This window comes from Chanos chanos, chromosome 3 (assembly GCF_902362185.1).
Source record: "Chanos chanos chromosome 3, fChaCha1.1, whole genome shotgun sequence".
Classification (NCBI taxonomy): Eukaryota; Metazoa; Chordata; class Actinopteri; order Gonorynchiformes; family Chanidae; genus Chanos; species Chanos chanos.
Window position 1 is genome coordinate 17,202,083 of NC_044497.1, and position 16,912 is coordinate 17,218,994.

General features: G+C 39.0%; 1 protein-coding gene across 1 annotated transcript; it reads left to right on the forward strand.

Moving 5' to 3' along the window:
- Window positions 1-409: 409 nt before the first annotated feature.
- nrn1a (neuritin 1a) lies at window positions 410-5,969 on the forward strand. The gene is made up of 3 exons (XM_030769255.1): window positions 410-624; window positions 3,525-3,669; window positions 5,117-5,969. Exons 1-3 carry the CDS (start codon window positions 570-572, stop codon window positions 5,343-5,345), a joined length of 429 nt encoding a protein of 142 aa, XP_030625115.1. The 5' UTR covers window positions 410-569; the 3' UTR covers window positions 5,346-5,969.
- The last annotated feature ends 10,943 nt before the right edge of the window (window positions 5,970-16,912 follow it).

Below are 16,912 nucleotides of genomic sequence, written 5' to 3' on the forward strand. Positions count from 1 at the left end.
GAAACAGGCGCTTATCACTTCATAGACGTAATCTGACCGCAAATCATTAACACACTGAAATTTGTAAATAAAGCTAATGTGAATGTGTCATTGAAGGTGTGCTGGAGGCCCTGGTAACGGTCAATCAAGGTTTTCTCCTCTGTTATCTCCAGCTGTGGGGTCTTAGCTCACACGTGTGCCCGTGACCCAAATGCGGACATCACCGCAGCCCCTGTAATGGCTGTAAAGTACAAGAAGAGGACTAGCCTTGTCTGGCAAATGAGAAAATGGAGAAGTGGGGAGTCCGACTGTGACTTCTACGTCAACCATGCTTTGTGGGCGTGAAGCAGAGAGAGGGAGAGGGAGAGAAAAAACCGAGGCATTACCGCCCTCGCTTAACGGGGTGCACCATTTCACTCCTCTTCGTCTCACCGTGCGCGTAAAAAGGCAACAGGATTTTTTTTAAAAGAAGGGGAAGACACAGTGAATTGCTGCTCTAAGTTAACGGCAATGTCCAAAGCTCAGACTTCTCAATTTTTCATCGTAACTATCTAAGGTCGACATACTCCAATGGTTTTACTTCACGTAGGATGGGATTAACTTTGACCGGCAGATATATCTCATTGTTTCTTGCTGTTCAAATAGGTAAGTGTAGAACGGCCGATAAGATCAGTCATTTTATAAATGTACTGAATGCGGTATGACATTTTACTTCTTAGCAATAATTATTTAAGTGAAAAATGCGGTAAAATGCTCAGGTATTTTAAACAAATATTCCATCCGAGGTAAGGAATGTCGGTAAATATTTTTTGGATATTATGAATGATCCGCCACATATGGGTAGAATGTTCGTTTCATTTTTTCACAGTTCATGCAGTTTTGCTTGATGCGACAATCGAATGCATATTTTAAGTGTCACATGTTACACCACGGCGTTCTTGCACTCATGCTTTCAGGATTCGACAGTTTACCCATTCCAAAACCTTATGAAATTGGCTAGCATAGTTTAATTTATTTTAAACCATGTCGTTCAATCGTTTGTATTTTCAACATTATATGACTCCAAGTGGCATAGCTCCAGAACCCCCCTTTTCGATGTAACATAAGGTACAACCTTAATGGTGCAAGTGTAGGACCGCCCGCTCCTCTCAATAATCCGACGCCAGTGGCACGGGAGGCATAAATTATTCAAACACCCCATCTAAAGACCCATTGGAGAGAGAGAGAGAGAGACAGAGAGAGAGAGAGAGAGCCACTGTATGGATGTGTGGACAACAAAGAATGAGTGAATGAATGTTTAAATTAGAGAATGACAAATGCAATTACTTTTCCGCTGTATTTTTATTAAATTATATTAAATTACTTTCAAGCGTTTACCTTAGAGCCACAGTCACTATCAGGAAGCAACTGATTTTTTTAAGCCACTTGATATCAGCAATTCTTCTGTGAAGTTAATTTGACACATAAGGTTTAATGACAGTGCATATATCGTTCTAACAAAACATATAACTCACAAAACAGTTTACTGTCGCTTGAAAGAAAAATGCATACAACCAGGGCAGCGAAGTACAATACATTCAATTTTTACGAACGAGCAGTCCAGACACGATTCGGACATGTTTTCTTAAGTGCTGAAATGAAGTGATTTTCACCTAACCCATGTGCGACGATCGTGACGTCCAGTAGACTATCTGAACTCCATTAATTTACCACAGCCTACTCCCCTCCCATTTTAACGACTATATGCTGCAACGGTTTGACTCGTAGCATCGTAGTGTGTTTTGACTTTACTACAAAAGAGAGTCTATTGGTAACGTAAAATTTTTAGGGCATCCACTAAATATATAAGTGTAATAATCCACAATAAACAGCAACTCAGTGGAAACAATCGGCAAAAATCTAGCGTAAAGCAAATTAATTCCGTTGCATAAATCTGGTGCGATTACATTTTAATGAGCCCAACATTAGTTAGGTTTGTTGCTTAATGCCAAAAAATAATGTTCAATTATTCAGAGACTTTCGATGAAGCCTTCTAAAATACACAAAACGCGTGCATTATTGAATTCCGAATTGGTTGACTGGGGCCACATTCAGTGGTGATATTACCAACGGTGGCTACATATGTGATCGAAATGCAACGCAGAGTACATTTTAGGATCCGCCATATTGTATGCGGGACGATAAAATAACTGCCCGTGAAGAATGCGTGCGTGAAATGAGGTCCTTTGTGTTGCTGGAGATGATGTATGGGGTACAAATATGCGACTTAGCCTATTTCTTTTTCTTTTTTCGTTCGATGGACTACATCGAGAGATTTATAATCCTGGATTCGCTATTTTTGCAATATGTTCACGCTATCTTAACAAAATTGATGACATTCTCAGACTGTAAATGCAGCCAAGATAAGAGATATCATCGGAGGCGGTAGCGTTATTATGGCTCAATTGTCAGTTATGTAAGGGTGCAACAGTGCTGCAATACTCCGTGTAGCCAACGCCGCAGCGTCCAAACATAGCATCTCGGTACAGAATAAATTTTGGTGACCTTGTCAAGGTTTGTGTAAAAGTCAGCAGAATTAATCTGTATAACACGATATTTGATATTTTGGTAAGGTTTTATATTGACAATGATACGTAGTACGACCAAACGGAAGCTTGTTACATTGATGCGTGCGACTTTGTAATACAAAACCATTACCGTTATCATTTTATTTCAAATGTGAAAGTTTTTTTATTATTATTATTATTATTATTTTGAATGGTTGCAGTGCCCTTGCTCTGTTTCAAACATACTGCTCTTGCGTCTCGCTCACGACCCTTAACCCTGGACTAGGGCAGATGAGGATGAATAAACGTGTTATCAACGTGTTACCGCTCACGCGGGGATCTCATGAAACTGTACATCTTGATCAATTGACCAAACCCCCTGCTTAACGAACCAGCGATGTGTGGCGCTCCAAACCCCCTAACACCCCTGAAATTAAGCCCAAGTGTGACAGAAAAAAGGTGTCCGTGTCGAAGCCCTGTAATTTTCACGAATAAATCAACAAGGTCCTGAAAACCACCCCCTAATCTAAACAGGGGACAATGATAGTATAATTTACACCCCTCCCGTTCCTATCTACTATGCGCCCGCGCACGCACGCACGCGCGCGCGCGCTCACACACACACACACACACACACACACGCACACATGTTTCAGTTATTGTTGTCTTATCCCTCGTGTGAGACGTTGCCTTTAATACTAAGAAAGGTACCCGAAGGTCAAAATCTTTCCAGGATATCTCTCAGAAGATGACAATTTCTACTACGATTTGTTTTAAGCAATTTTGACTGATCGAACTGTTACGCCAAATGCAATCATTATAGGTATCTGTGAACCCAACTAAGCGAATTAAGGTGGATAAAAGGACTTGATCAAACCGGTGAAAGGTCAAATGTTTTGAAAAGCAAAAACTATTCGGACATATTTATTTAAAAGAGATTTTTTGGTTTCAAAAAAGCCACACGCGTTTTGCACAAATTAATGTTTGTTTCTTTTTCAGCATATCTGCTACAGGCAGTGCGAGCGGCAGGGAAATGTGATAAAGTATTCAAAGGTTTCTCAGACTGCTTGCTTCTTCTCGGAGAAAACATGGCCAACTATCCGCAGGAGCTGGACGAAAAGGAAAACCTTCAGAGGATCTGCTCGTAAGTAGAATTTTTAAATACCCAACAGGATTACATCTATCGGAGAGTCCGTCAGAGAGACAGAAGGAGAGAGACAGAGAGAGAGAGAGCGAAAGAGAGAGAGAGAGAGAGAGAGAGAGCGTGTGCATGTGTGCGTGCGCGCGCGCGCGCGTGTGTGTGAGAGAGAGAGAGCGAGAGAGAGAGAGAGAGAGAGAGAGCACCAGTTTTGATAGCCAGTGGCCAGATGGTATGATGGACCCTTTTTTAATCGATATGTCTATAATGAAAATCGCGCGCAATGGCTCGCTAATGCGTCACTCAGCAATTCGCAGACCACCAGTTAATTGCACTAAGATAAGGCATCTCAACATGACAAGGTCATAGGCTAACATCAATAATTGGATTAGCTCGGAAGACGGAATTTTGTCTTGTGGTTCGATGTCAAAAACGACCAGTTAATGTTATGACTCTGGGATATTGGTATATTAGTGAGAATGGATGGGACTGTAATGTACTTTTGAAGGGAGACGGAAATAGAAAAACCCAGAGGGCTAGGGACTACAAACACGTATACAGAGAGAGAGAGAGAGAGAGAGATGGGGAGTGCACGGAAAGGCACGTGTTGTGGGAGAATCTTTCCCATTACATATTGGGTTTCCCGGGTGGCCTAGCTTCTCCGTGCGCGAGACAAGACGCCGAGGGAAACTAATACGGTTACGAGAAGGATTTACGCTTTGACAGAAACATTGCGTTATACCCGATTTGAAAAGAAAGTGAGTGAGGAAAATTTGCATTTGCGGAGGAATATTATCGCCGTACATAGCTCATAATAATAAAGCTATTCTTTATGCAAGAAATTCTATTAAGAGTAATGATATTATTGTTTATTTTACTTTATTGTTTTAATGACATAATTCATTATACATGTAACGAAATTAGGTAGCATAGCTCAATTATGTTATCATATACACATATGCTTGCTAGGCTACAATAGTCAGCGTCATCATTTGTAACACGTCATCATTTCCAATAGTTCTGGATATTATAAAAACTATTAATCAATGAAATTCTTTAGCGTGAGTTTGATTTTACAAAATTGCCCTGTGGTAATAATAATTAATATCAATTACATACTAGAATAAATCACAGTGCCCCCATTTTCTTTTGCTTTTTTTATAATAATTAGTTTGTATTATCCTGTCTTTTATTATTTGTCCTTATCGTCATCATCATCATCATCATAGAGATCTTTAAACAGGGTTATACTACGTTTGCCTACTGAGGTGCTGATATTACCAACAGTATCTGATAATGTAATTTATTTAATTATCTGTCGATAAGCGTTATTTATTAATGGGGTAAGATCTTTTCGCTTGTTGTGCACAGTTAGGCTAAACAGAATTCAGAAGACTTGACTAGTGCAAGTACATTTCAACGCTTGCTGATATGACCTACATTTGAATTTCAGATACTGGGACAACTTCCACTCATGCGCAACAACTGCGCTCGCGGATTGCCAAGAGGGCGCGACAGATTTATGGGAGAAGCTCAAAAAGGAGTCCAGAAGTTTGAAGTTCCAGGGGAGCTTGTTTGAACTTTGTGGAGGAGGGAACGCAGCGACCAAATCAACGGTTCCTTTCGGCCTCGTCATACTTCTATCGGCACTCTCTGCCTTAGTGACATGGCTTGCATTTTAGCCCAAGAAAAGAGAAGACGAAAAAATACAACATAAAACGAAACAAAAAGAAAAAAAGCAAATGTGTGCTATCTATCACCACGAAAATACAGAAAAAAAGTATGACTATCAACGTTCATCTACACCCAAATGGATTTTTACTTCATCCGGAGAAGACGACTTGATTTTGCTAAAGACAATGGCAAGCCGTCTTCTGGGAATGTCCCCGCATATTTGCCTGATCTGGGGTTACTGTCATCAAATATTTAGCAGGTGTTGCGTTGAAATGATAAAATTTTGATGGGCCCTCGTTCGATTACAGTTGTGGAATTACACAGTATTAAAGCTCGCGATGAATTAACTACCATTGTAGGTACCACCAACCTATTATGCAGACGGTAATCATGCATAGAAATACAGAAAAATAAGTCTAGGCACACACATCAGAGAATCTTTCTACTACAGCAGTGTTTCCATTCGTCATATCTTTTGTCTTTTCTCGTTGTTTAATTTTAATTTTATAGTTTTTAGTTTTTATTTTCCAAATTTGTATCGTCAAGCCAAGAATATGTGGATGAGGTCATAGAGGAAAAGGTGTCTATATTTTCTTAAGATGCTGATCTACCACCCCAACATAGAAGCACGATAGAAAATGTCTGTATTAATAATAACGATAACAATAACAATAATAATAATAATAATAAAATAATAATAAAAATAATATAACAAAGACAATAAAAATAACAAACCTCAGGAAAGAATAAAGGTATAAATTTACGATTGTGAATAACGTTACATGAAAAAAAGAAACTGTAGTGATAAAACAGAAGCTTGGGACATGTAGCTAGAGAGAGAGAGAGAGAGAGAGAGAGATGGTTGATGAATGAATGTGACTGTTGCCATTCTGATTCAGCGCGTGTCCGCCATTTCAAAAAGATATGTTTTCATACATGTAGGTTACATGGAAAAAAAACCCTCCCTAATGTATCGTAGCACGATAATGTTCAGATCGCGACGTTAATAGTTGGATGGAATCAATTCTTGCTAGCTTTATTTGATGTTGCCAAGGCATAGACCACGTTTCACTGCCTTCAGAAGATATGTATTTTGTTTGTTTGTTCGTTCGTTTGTTTGTTTCTGGGGATGTTGCAAATAATACCTGAATATTCCAAAACCATACAAATAAATAAGAGACTATGTATGTGAAAATGATTTTGAGAAAAAAAGAGAGATACTTTAGCCGAGATGATTTTAAAACAGATTGATTATACAGGTATATAATAAAAATAATAACAATAATTAAAAAAAAAACAGATTGCTTAAACAGAATTAAAAAAATAAATAAAATCAGTTAATGTTTGAAAAGAGGTGTGTGTTTTTTTAATAGAGGCTGTTACTCGAAATTATTTGTTTATTTATTTATTTTTATTATTTGTTTATTTATTATGGAAGATTTTCGAGCTGAGTGATGTGAGGTCACTGCTGTCTTCTTGAATTAGAGCACGAGGCAAGTGTAGCTCACTCCCAACTCAGGGTGGGCGCACACAGGCAATAATTTTTTTCTTAAATTATTCTCAGTTTAAGGTATGCGCACATAGACCCCGCCCCTTGCTCCTACATTCTCTCTCTCTCTCTCTCACTCTCTCTCGCTCTCTCTCTCTCTCTGTAACTCACATACAGGAGCACACACACGTTCGAGCGTCGAGACTGTCGAGTATTGTTTCATTATTAATAAGGCAGCAGAGTCATTTCATATTGATTTAGTAGAGAACGAACTCACTCTCTCGCACTCAGCGGATTTGCAGCGCGGGGCCAGTTGCCTGTGCAAAAACAGTCACTTGCATCGAGGCAACAAGATTGAAAAATGGCAGTCAGGGGAAATAAGGGCCTCTCTAAACAAGTGACACCCAGTGATATCATCCATTTAAATGTTCTGGCTTTAGCGCACAGAGGTTTACGTTTAATGCAAGCCCACGAATTAAGATGTACATTAAAACTGTCAGACTTGTAAGAATATATATATAATCTGACAAAGTAATATGATGAGCTATGAAACAGATGGGTAGTTTCACTAAAAGAAAACATAACGGTAAAAATGTGAAAATTTAAAAATATGTGGGTTGTGCATTTAAAGACATACCAGTGCCAGCCCAGCTGCAAAGTAATATTTAATGTCGATCCACAAATATACTCAACCAATCCATAAAAGCTGACATTTTGAGATGGTAAATAAAATATGAGCGCGCTGTTTTTATTTAATTATTTATATTCCCTTGCCTTGGTAAAAAATCAATAGGAAAAGGTTGGCCATGAGAGGATAGTAACATATTGGTTAGTAAATAAAGCTCTTAGGATCAAGCTGTCATTTGGGCTATTCTCAGTATGAACACTGTGTGTGGGCCCGCATTAATGTGAAAAAAACTTGCGTAGAAATTTGGCTCTTCTCTATAAACCATGCGCCGCTTCTATTTGTAATTTGTATTTCCGCAAGTTATTTTAGCTTAAATAATAATAATAATAATAATAATAATAATAATAATAGTAGTATTAATAATAGCAATAATAATAATAATGGCTCTATTATTATTATTACTATTAGTAGTAGTAGTAGTAGTAGTAGTAGTAGTAGTAGTATTGCACAGTACACCGCACATTTTTTTTCCCAAGATGGCGATTTTATGTAGTCTAAAATACCATTTTGATTCCACAGCTCTTTTGGGAGACACAGTTGTTAAATCCGAGGGAAACGTACGAGTTTTTTCTAAACATTTGGATATTTAAAATGATACTGGAACGACAGATAAACAATATGACACACACACAGGGTCATACAGAACACAACATAATACAATTATATGGTGTCGCTTCCAAACATCTCAAATGTATGTATGTATGTATGTGTGTGTGTGTGTGTGTGTGTGTGTGTGTGTGTGTGTGTGTGTGTATGTGTGTGTGTGTGTGTGTGTGTGTTTTCAAGTTCACCGATTTTCTTTAATATCAGTTAAATCTGCAGCCAGTCAGTTTCTAATGCAAATGAAAATTATGCTATAATATCAAAATACCAGTTCCTTTACTATCATAGCAGAGATAATACATGTTCATTCTGTCCTGTTTGGGTTCAAGAACACAACAAAAAGGACTATGATCTACTCATTTCAAATATCTTTTATTGTATGAAATGCAAATGTAAGTAATGCAAATGATACATGGTGGGGGAGCTAGTATTACAAATATTTAGTTTCCACATTGGTGCCCAATGGTGGACCACATAAGCCTTATGTTTCAGTTAAGGTTGACACATTTGATCAATGCACCCATACAATACCAGTGACACATGGTGCCCACTTTGCCTCTTGCCTGGCAATGCCTTCTTTGGCTGTGCTGTGAACACAAAGACTAGGTATTACACAAACAAAAGGCAGCACAAGGTATTGGTTTTTACCTCAGCCATAGGGTAACTGGTACTGAGTGATGCATTGAAAACCATATGACTCCAGTGCTGTGGTTCTTTGAGGGCACCCTAATCTAGATGTTGATATAGTACACTGCCACACAAAGACTTAAAGCAATCCTGGAGACTCTCAATTCAGCATGCAGTTTAATCTGGGTATGAGTTTATTCCTTCTTTCACAAAACAGCCGAAAAAGTATTAAAGGCCAGTGGAAGTGAACACACTCTGAGTGTGCTCTGAGTCTTAGCTTGAAAGAGGTAAGTCAAAACTTCAAAGCAGCATTTGATTGTAAATAATAATGTCCTAACACATGAATGTTTTGACCCAGTCACTGAGAAGACCTTGAATGATACTCTTTTATTTCATCATCGTATTCATATTTTGATCAACATGAGTTGAACTACCCTCATTGGTAATGTATAAAAACACACACTCAAGGGTTTTCCAGACTGACAGGCAAAAAACCCCCCCAAAAACGCCCAGTGGGAATTCCTGTGGGAATTATAAAGCCAGGCTAACTAAAGGAACAAAATATTCCACAAAATATTCTAGTGGTCCCACAGGTAACAATGTTGGATCCTGATCTGTTTTCGAAGGAAAGCCTCCTTTAATCATTCATTCCGAATCTTCTCCCACGGGATAATTTTAAGTCATGCACAGACATGTCAGTCCAGTTGTTCTCAGCAAGATACTGGGTTTATGCCAGTTGTACAATACAGACATGTATTTACAAACACAAATCATGGTTATTTCTGGAAACATAAATCCATTGTGAAAAGTCTATAAAGCTGATTCCATAATCTATGAGTGGGTTGCTACCACGAGCAAAGCAACAAGTTCAGATTCATAAACCTAACTCACCACGTTTTCCTGAACACTCTCAACAGAAACATCATAACTATTATTAATCAGCTGTCACAGTAGAGCATTGAAGGAGAGAGAAAGAGAGAGGGAGAGAGAGAGACAGAGAGAGGGGGAGGGACAGAGAGAGGGGGGGAGAGTGTAAAGCCTACATACTTGTCCTCTACCACAGCCAGGAACAGCTCAGTGCCGGAGGCCTGCGGAGTTTGCTAATGACTTTATTAAGTTTTGCCTTCAGCAAATAAATGAACGAATCAATCAAATTATCGTCTCTGGAACACCTTTTAATACTGCGTGCAGCTCATCATCGCATTTCACGTGGAGCAGCACAGCAAAGCATGGTAATTAAGGCTGAGAAAGAAGGTGATTGGAATGCAGCATGTGTCAAGAACATGCCATATTTGGAGAGCAAACACATCGCTCTAATGGATTTACAAGGATAAGGTAGCCCAGTACTGATCTACTGAAAGTACTTCTTGATGGACAAATTTCTTGTTCATGTTAATAGGAAGCCAGTTATGGGAAAGACACCTTGAAGGACACGATCTATGAACATTAGTTAAAAGAACCTCATTTTGGGCTTTTCTCTGCAGGTTTGGGTGGGATCAGGGGGTTCTGATATGGGGCCACATAACATGGTTTCAGTGTATTTTAATATTATTGAGTTTTAGCCCCATTACTTTTTGACATGCTTATGAGATGACGGATGGTTGTAGACACAGACCAATATGATGGATTTGTATAATGCACCACATGGCACCCAAACTTTATTGGGACTTAATTGGATTACGTAAGGGTTGAAAATGAATTTAAGTCTGGGTCTGCCCGAGGGACATTTTTTTTTTGGGGGGGGGGGGGGGGGGGGGGTTATTTCTTGATTATTATTATGAAGAACCCATCTCTTGTGTGTGCTTTGTGCAACATAATAAACAGAGTATCATTTCAAACATTTTTGGGGAAATAATAAATAATGAGAACGTGTAGATTTAACTGTAATAACCTTAAACATGACAGGCAAAAAAACAAGATATAACCCAGATACAATTACCTATCAGCTAGCTGTGTTCATTTATATAGAATCATTGACTGATATCATATTACATCATATCAAAACCACTTAATCTGTTTACACTTTAACAAACCACAGTCTTGACAACTGTGTAATGTTATTATGGAATTGTCCCCAATATTCCCCTTATTCTGATAGTTTTAAATGTTTATAAATTATATTTTTCATCAAATTGCATTTCAATCTTCACTATGCCATAAAAAAAGAGGATCCATTTCTATAATGACCTGGTTTTATGTTCATGAGTAGCATTTTCTTTGCTTTTTTTGTTTGTTTGTTTGTTTTTGTTTCGTTTTGTTTTTCCCTCTGCTGGCAAACACCAACAAGATATCCACTCAAATGCACTCCTACTTACTATGCAAAGGTGAGCTTTCATAGATGACATATACTGACACTGAATCATCAGCAGAATTCATAATTATCAGAAACTACAGCAGGGGGAAGTTGAGGATGTGGGGGCAAGTGGGGGCGAATGGGGGTGGGGTAGGGCTGGTGGGGGGGTGCAGATTGGACTTCACCTCTATTTTTCACCCTTACACTCTTTATCCACCCCTTCAGAGACATATCGGGGCTACTGTGACAGGGCTTGCATCCGAAAAAACAAGTCATTTGGCAAATGGCATTTCCTCAAGATTTGCAATTTCTCGTTAAATCAAGGCATCCATCTCATTCCTGCCAATGATGTTTTTCTTTGTGCTTTTTTTTTTTGTACAACAGAATAAGAGCGAGAGGCTGGGCCTGCACTGGCAGTGAAAAATGACTTTGGAGGGTACTGTGACCTATTGGATATCAGTGGGGATCTTGTAAGCTTCCAAAGAAATATGTACTGCAGAGTTCTTGCTTTACACAAAAAACTCTTTTCTTTTTCCATGCTACAACATTTTACTCCTGATCTCCTCCAACCTTCAAACATTTTGTCAAGTCATTTAAAGCTGTCTGCTGTAGCTAAGCTGAATTTGAGTCAGCACACTAAACACTCCTATTTGCTATTTTCTCTGGTCACATTAATGGGCAGTGAGTCTGTGAGGAATCCAATGGAAACACTTCCACCCTTCATTTTACCTTGTGCCATTTGCACAACCTAAATCACAGATGGACTGTAATAACTTTACAGTGTTTGAGCTGAAAACGAGATGAATCAATTGAACAAAATTGTTTTTGAGTCTTCACAAAATCATGACTTTGGTCCACTTCAAGAGAGCTATTGTCTTTACATGAAAAAACAAACACAAAAAGTCAGTTTTATCCAACTGTAGCTCAGCTTGAATGTTAAAGGTAAGGTATTAGGCCAGGGTAGTATGGCCTAAAATTTATATCACGATATAATTTGAAGCACAGGCGGTAACGGTATATGTCACAATATATTAATTTTCTTAAAATTCCAGTATAAATGCTTCTGAAAGGGGTAAAGCACTGGTATGGCAACTGCATGGCAGCCATTACTGAACTCTTACCTGTATAACTAGGACATGTGTCACATAGTACAGAGGTATTTAAGAACAAGTACACAGTGATGGCATTTGTTGTGTCGGTCCACCGCTGACTTTTTTCTCGTAAGGGCAGCCTTTGGAAAATGCCTCGATTAGTCGATAGATTAATCGATATAAAAATAGTCATTGCTGGCAGTCCTAGCAGCAGTTGTAGTGATACTGAAGAAAAACATTTGTTATAATGAATTGAAGTGTTTTAGAAATCAAAAAGATAAGATCATAAAAATAAAACAAGGATGGGTCGGTTTAAAATAATGATGTTGACGCATTTACAGCATCAACGTCATCAACTAAGTTGACTAATCGTAGCAGCCCAGCTGTCTAGACTTTTTGTTCTGAGGGAATGGTTGCGAAGACAGCAAGCAAATGTAGGTCTACAGTGGTCTATTTGCCCCGACCAGAGCTTTTGAGAGAGTTTTCTCTATGGCTCTATTCCTGACTAAGTTCATGTAACATGTACACAACAACCTGTGTTGATGTAGACATAAATGGTTGCCCATACATCTTTTAACCATATACATGTTTTCATGCTACATGTAGCCTTTAGCCTCCGCCATCTTGGTTAGACTTTTTTGTTACTCCCATCTCTCTACTGAACCTCACATACCAAACACAGCACACGCTGAACTGATTGATTCTTGCGTGGTTCTCATTTGCATAAAGTTGGGGATTCACTATCTAACTGGGATTCAAGATCTAACTGGGTATCTATCTGATCAAAAACCAGTACATACCGGGCAAGCTTCATTCAGCTGACGCAAACTATTTATACTGCTTCATAACCATTCACAAGAATGTTATGTCTTAGCTTTAAAGTGAACCACAGGACATAGTGAGATGAGCAATGGTGGGGTACACTCATATATAATATACGATGTTACATTAATACGGTCTCTTTTAACGTATCTGGGCAACCATCATTTGGTGTTCCTTATAGGTCTGGTAGCGTGCCTGTTACAGTTTTGAAAAATCTGTACTATACAGAGAGTTGGAAAAATTTGCATGCAACATTACCACATATCAATCTATTTAGTTCTGAATCAAGATGAGCAAAAAAATGCCTTGTGAGTTTTTGGTAAAGTAGTGAGAGACATTGGAGAGCAGGGGAGAGACAGAGGGACAAAATAAGAAAGAAGACCGTGATTGAGAAGTAGACAGAATAACAAAAGGTTGAAAAGTGAACAGTGAAAGAAAAAAAATGGACAAGTAGTGAAAGAGAGATGAAATGTAAAAAAAAAGAAAAGAGAGGAGGGAAAGAGATAGGGAGGGAAAAGGAGAGGGGAAGGCAGACTAATTGCAGAGGCTCTTGGTTCACAGGCCGTCAGAAGCTGTGCAGTGACATTAAAATTGATTTTTTTTCCTCGTGCACAGCTGCTACAGATCACCTGCGCTGTCGGAAAAAGATCACAGTCAGCCCCACTGTCACTGGCCCAGCCATAGGTTCTCCTCCTGTTAGGGTCAGAACCGCAGCCCAGCACCTCACAGTATCTGTGTGTGTGTGTGTGTGTGAGAGAGAGAGAGAGAGAGAGAGAGAGAGAGAAAGGGGGGGGGGTCGGAAGAAAGAGAGAGCAGCTTTCTTTGTCAGAGTGAGTGTTGGGTTTACATATGCTATCTTTCTGAGTGAATGCTGTAGAGTAGAAGGGGACAGGACTGTGGACATGTATGTTGTCCTATTTGGGCGTTGACTAGGATGTTAGTGGGCAGGACAGTCAATGGAGTTTCAGTGGAAGTTTCAGGACAGTCAATGGAGTTTCAGTGGAAGTTTCAGAGAGTGCTGAGCTGAGAGCTGAGTGTGTGTGTGTGTGTGTGTGTGTGTGTTACTGTCACAACAAACAGGTTAATTTTGGGATCTGAGTGGCACTGTTGCTGTGCTTTATTTGTTGAGATTTTATGTTGAATCTCACTCTTTAGCATCTACTACACGCTTTTTCTGAAATGCTCTTGCCCTGCTAAGTAAATAAGTGTAAATGTAAAAAAGTGTGTTCTCACAATAAAAAAAAAACAACAAACAAACAAAACAAAAACAAGCACACAATACTAAATATTGAATCATTTAAAGATGTGCCATGTCTGCACGTTTCTAAAGGTGATGAAATTGATTGTTGAATGTTAGCACTGCTGTGACTGCACATGACAATATGTCTGAACAGAGGTAGAAACCTGAGAGAAAGACTCTTCACATCACTTGTAAAATCAAATTTCAGTCCTGCAAATGATGTGCATCATGACTCTAGCAAAAGACTGAAGATTACATCATCTCTGATTAGGACTGTGCCTTACACATTTCTCTCTGTCTCTCACACACTTTTCTCTCTCTCTCCCTCTCTCTCTCTCTTTCTTCCACAAACGAACACGTTCTCCCTCTTTCTCTCCTTTTATCACACAAACACACGCAGTCTCTATCTCTCTCTCTTTCTCTCTCTCTCTCTCTGACACACCATTTTACAGGGCTAACAAAGTGCAGAGAGGCTTTCTCGCGTCAGCTGCATCTGATTGAGGATTCCGAGACCATCGTTGGGGATAACGTCTTCATCAGATTCTGTCAGGTGGAGCTCCACAGCCAACCTCAGACCTCCTCCGGTGCTTTAAGGCAAAACGCGGGCTGTATGAAGAGCAAAGCACTGCGTTCTAAAAATACCTGCCCTGAATTTTGCTAAACTAACACGGGGACTCCAGGGACTGCTGGCTTATCAACGCTCTAGTACCACAGACTCTCTGCTCCTTTCCAAACGAGCCGCCATCACTCATTCTTAGGCGTTTTCATTCTTTAAATGACTCAGAGGTGTAATTAGCGAGCGTTGGTGTTGTACTAGTGGATGAGAGACATAAGCAGTACAGATACTGAGCCAGGGTGAAATGATCTCACCAGAGTTTTCCAAAGCACAGGATGCATACATGTTCAGTCGCTGGAATGTGATATGACAGTTTGTTTGATTCCAGGATTTGGCAGAATGAGTTAAATTACATTCAGTTTTCAAGCCATACTTCAGGTCCTCATCTCATACCTTGTTGACCAGTCAGATTAGTAGGATGTTCAGTTCTAAATCAAAAATATCAAAAAGCATAAAAAAAAAAATAAAAAATAAAAAAAAATCTATATATAATGTCGTGCATGTACAGTATACACACACACACACACACACACACACACACACACTGCAGATAGATAGATAGAGATTTAGATATATAGATATATCACCACACCACTGAATTGAACAGAGCTTTGCCATTAGTCTAATCCAAGGAGCAAGATTACTACACCAGTAACAACAAATGCATAATTCATCTTGTGATCTGGAAGCTTCTATTCTCAGGCAGGCGGGCAAATACCTGAATGAATTTGCATTAGATAGAGCCCCTGGGAAATGAGAATGTGTATTCCTACACTCACAGCTCCCGCATGCCTGTTAGAGCTAAGGAATCAGATTTTCAATGAGGATAAAAACATATTAGATCTATGTCTGAAAAGCTATTTTGTATTGAGGTTGATATGCCTTGCCTGATTCTGACGCTGTAGGTTCTTTGGCTGTTGGTTAAAACAGATCACTGATCAAATGACACAGCTTTGTGGTTATCTGCAGGGTTAAAACACAATGGGATAAATAGATAAGAAACGTGAATTAAAAGATTTTTGTTCAGGTAGGAATTTTATTACATAGTTACATTATCTTACAACCAACACAAGCTAATGCAAAATGATTCATTTCACAAAGGAAGGAAGGGGAAAAAATTTTCCCCCCAAATTCCCTACTAAACAAGAATAGTAATAATCAAAAAATCAAGATTGAATTTCTTACAAGATGATACAAAATGCAGCAGCTGTTTGCTGTACAAATATGAGTGGGACTCTTTCTGGAGACAAAGCCAGATTGGAGTCAAACGGCATTTCCATGGCAACCGCACTTTACCACCTCAGTCTAAAATCTGGTCTTGTTCCACACCCTCTGGCTGTGATTTGGCTCTGTCCTCACATGCTCCGAATGGACAGAGTCTACAACAGTTCTCCAAACCAACAGGCCTGCACCCCGGTCTGAGAAAGCAATCTCTGATTGCCCAATCACGGTTCCTAGGCCCACACTGAAGAGAGTTTTGTTCAGCTATCAATCGGAACGTTGTTTTTTGCTTAACAATGCAGTCTTATTCATGTTTTCCACTGATGAGGATGGTGTGCATTTCTCTAGAAATGGCGAATATGTCTGGTTTTTTTAACATACCCATACTTGATGTAGACAATACCCTTTTATTTTGTTATTTTTAAAGCCCGTCACTTAAAAATATAGCTCTATAGAAACTGCAAAAGGCAAACAAACAAACAAATAAAGAAAGAAAAATGTGAGAAAACAATCCTGTTTCCTTGTCATTTGACCTTGGTTTTTTTTTTAGTTTTTTTTTTTTTTGTTTGTTTTTTACTGTGGAGACTGAACGCTTCACTCAGTTGTTTTCGAGTGTGCACCCTCAGGGAGCTGAGTTAATTCTTCCTGTTGCATTCCCTCCCATTCACTGTTCTCATCTTTGTGATAATACGCCTAGATAATGGAGTGCACCCTTTAAATCTGAATCTGGGTATGAAAAATATGTCACATGTGAGAGTTGTGTTCAGTCAGTAATTAATGAATGTTAAATTATTTGACAGTTGTGATGAGATGTGGGGAAATAAAGCTACATTGATAATTTACCAAAAGTGGAAAGGATGGATTATTGTCAGATACTGCACTTTC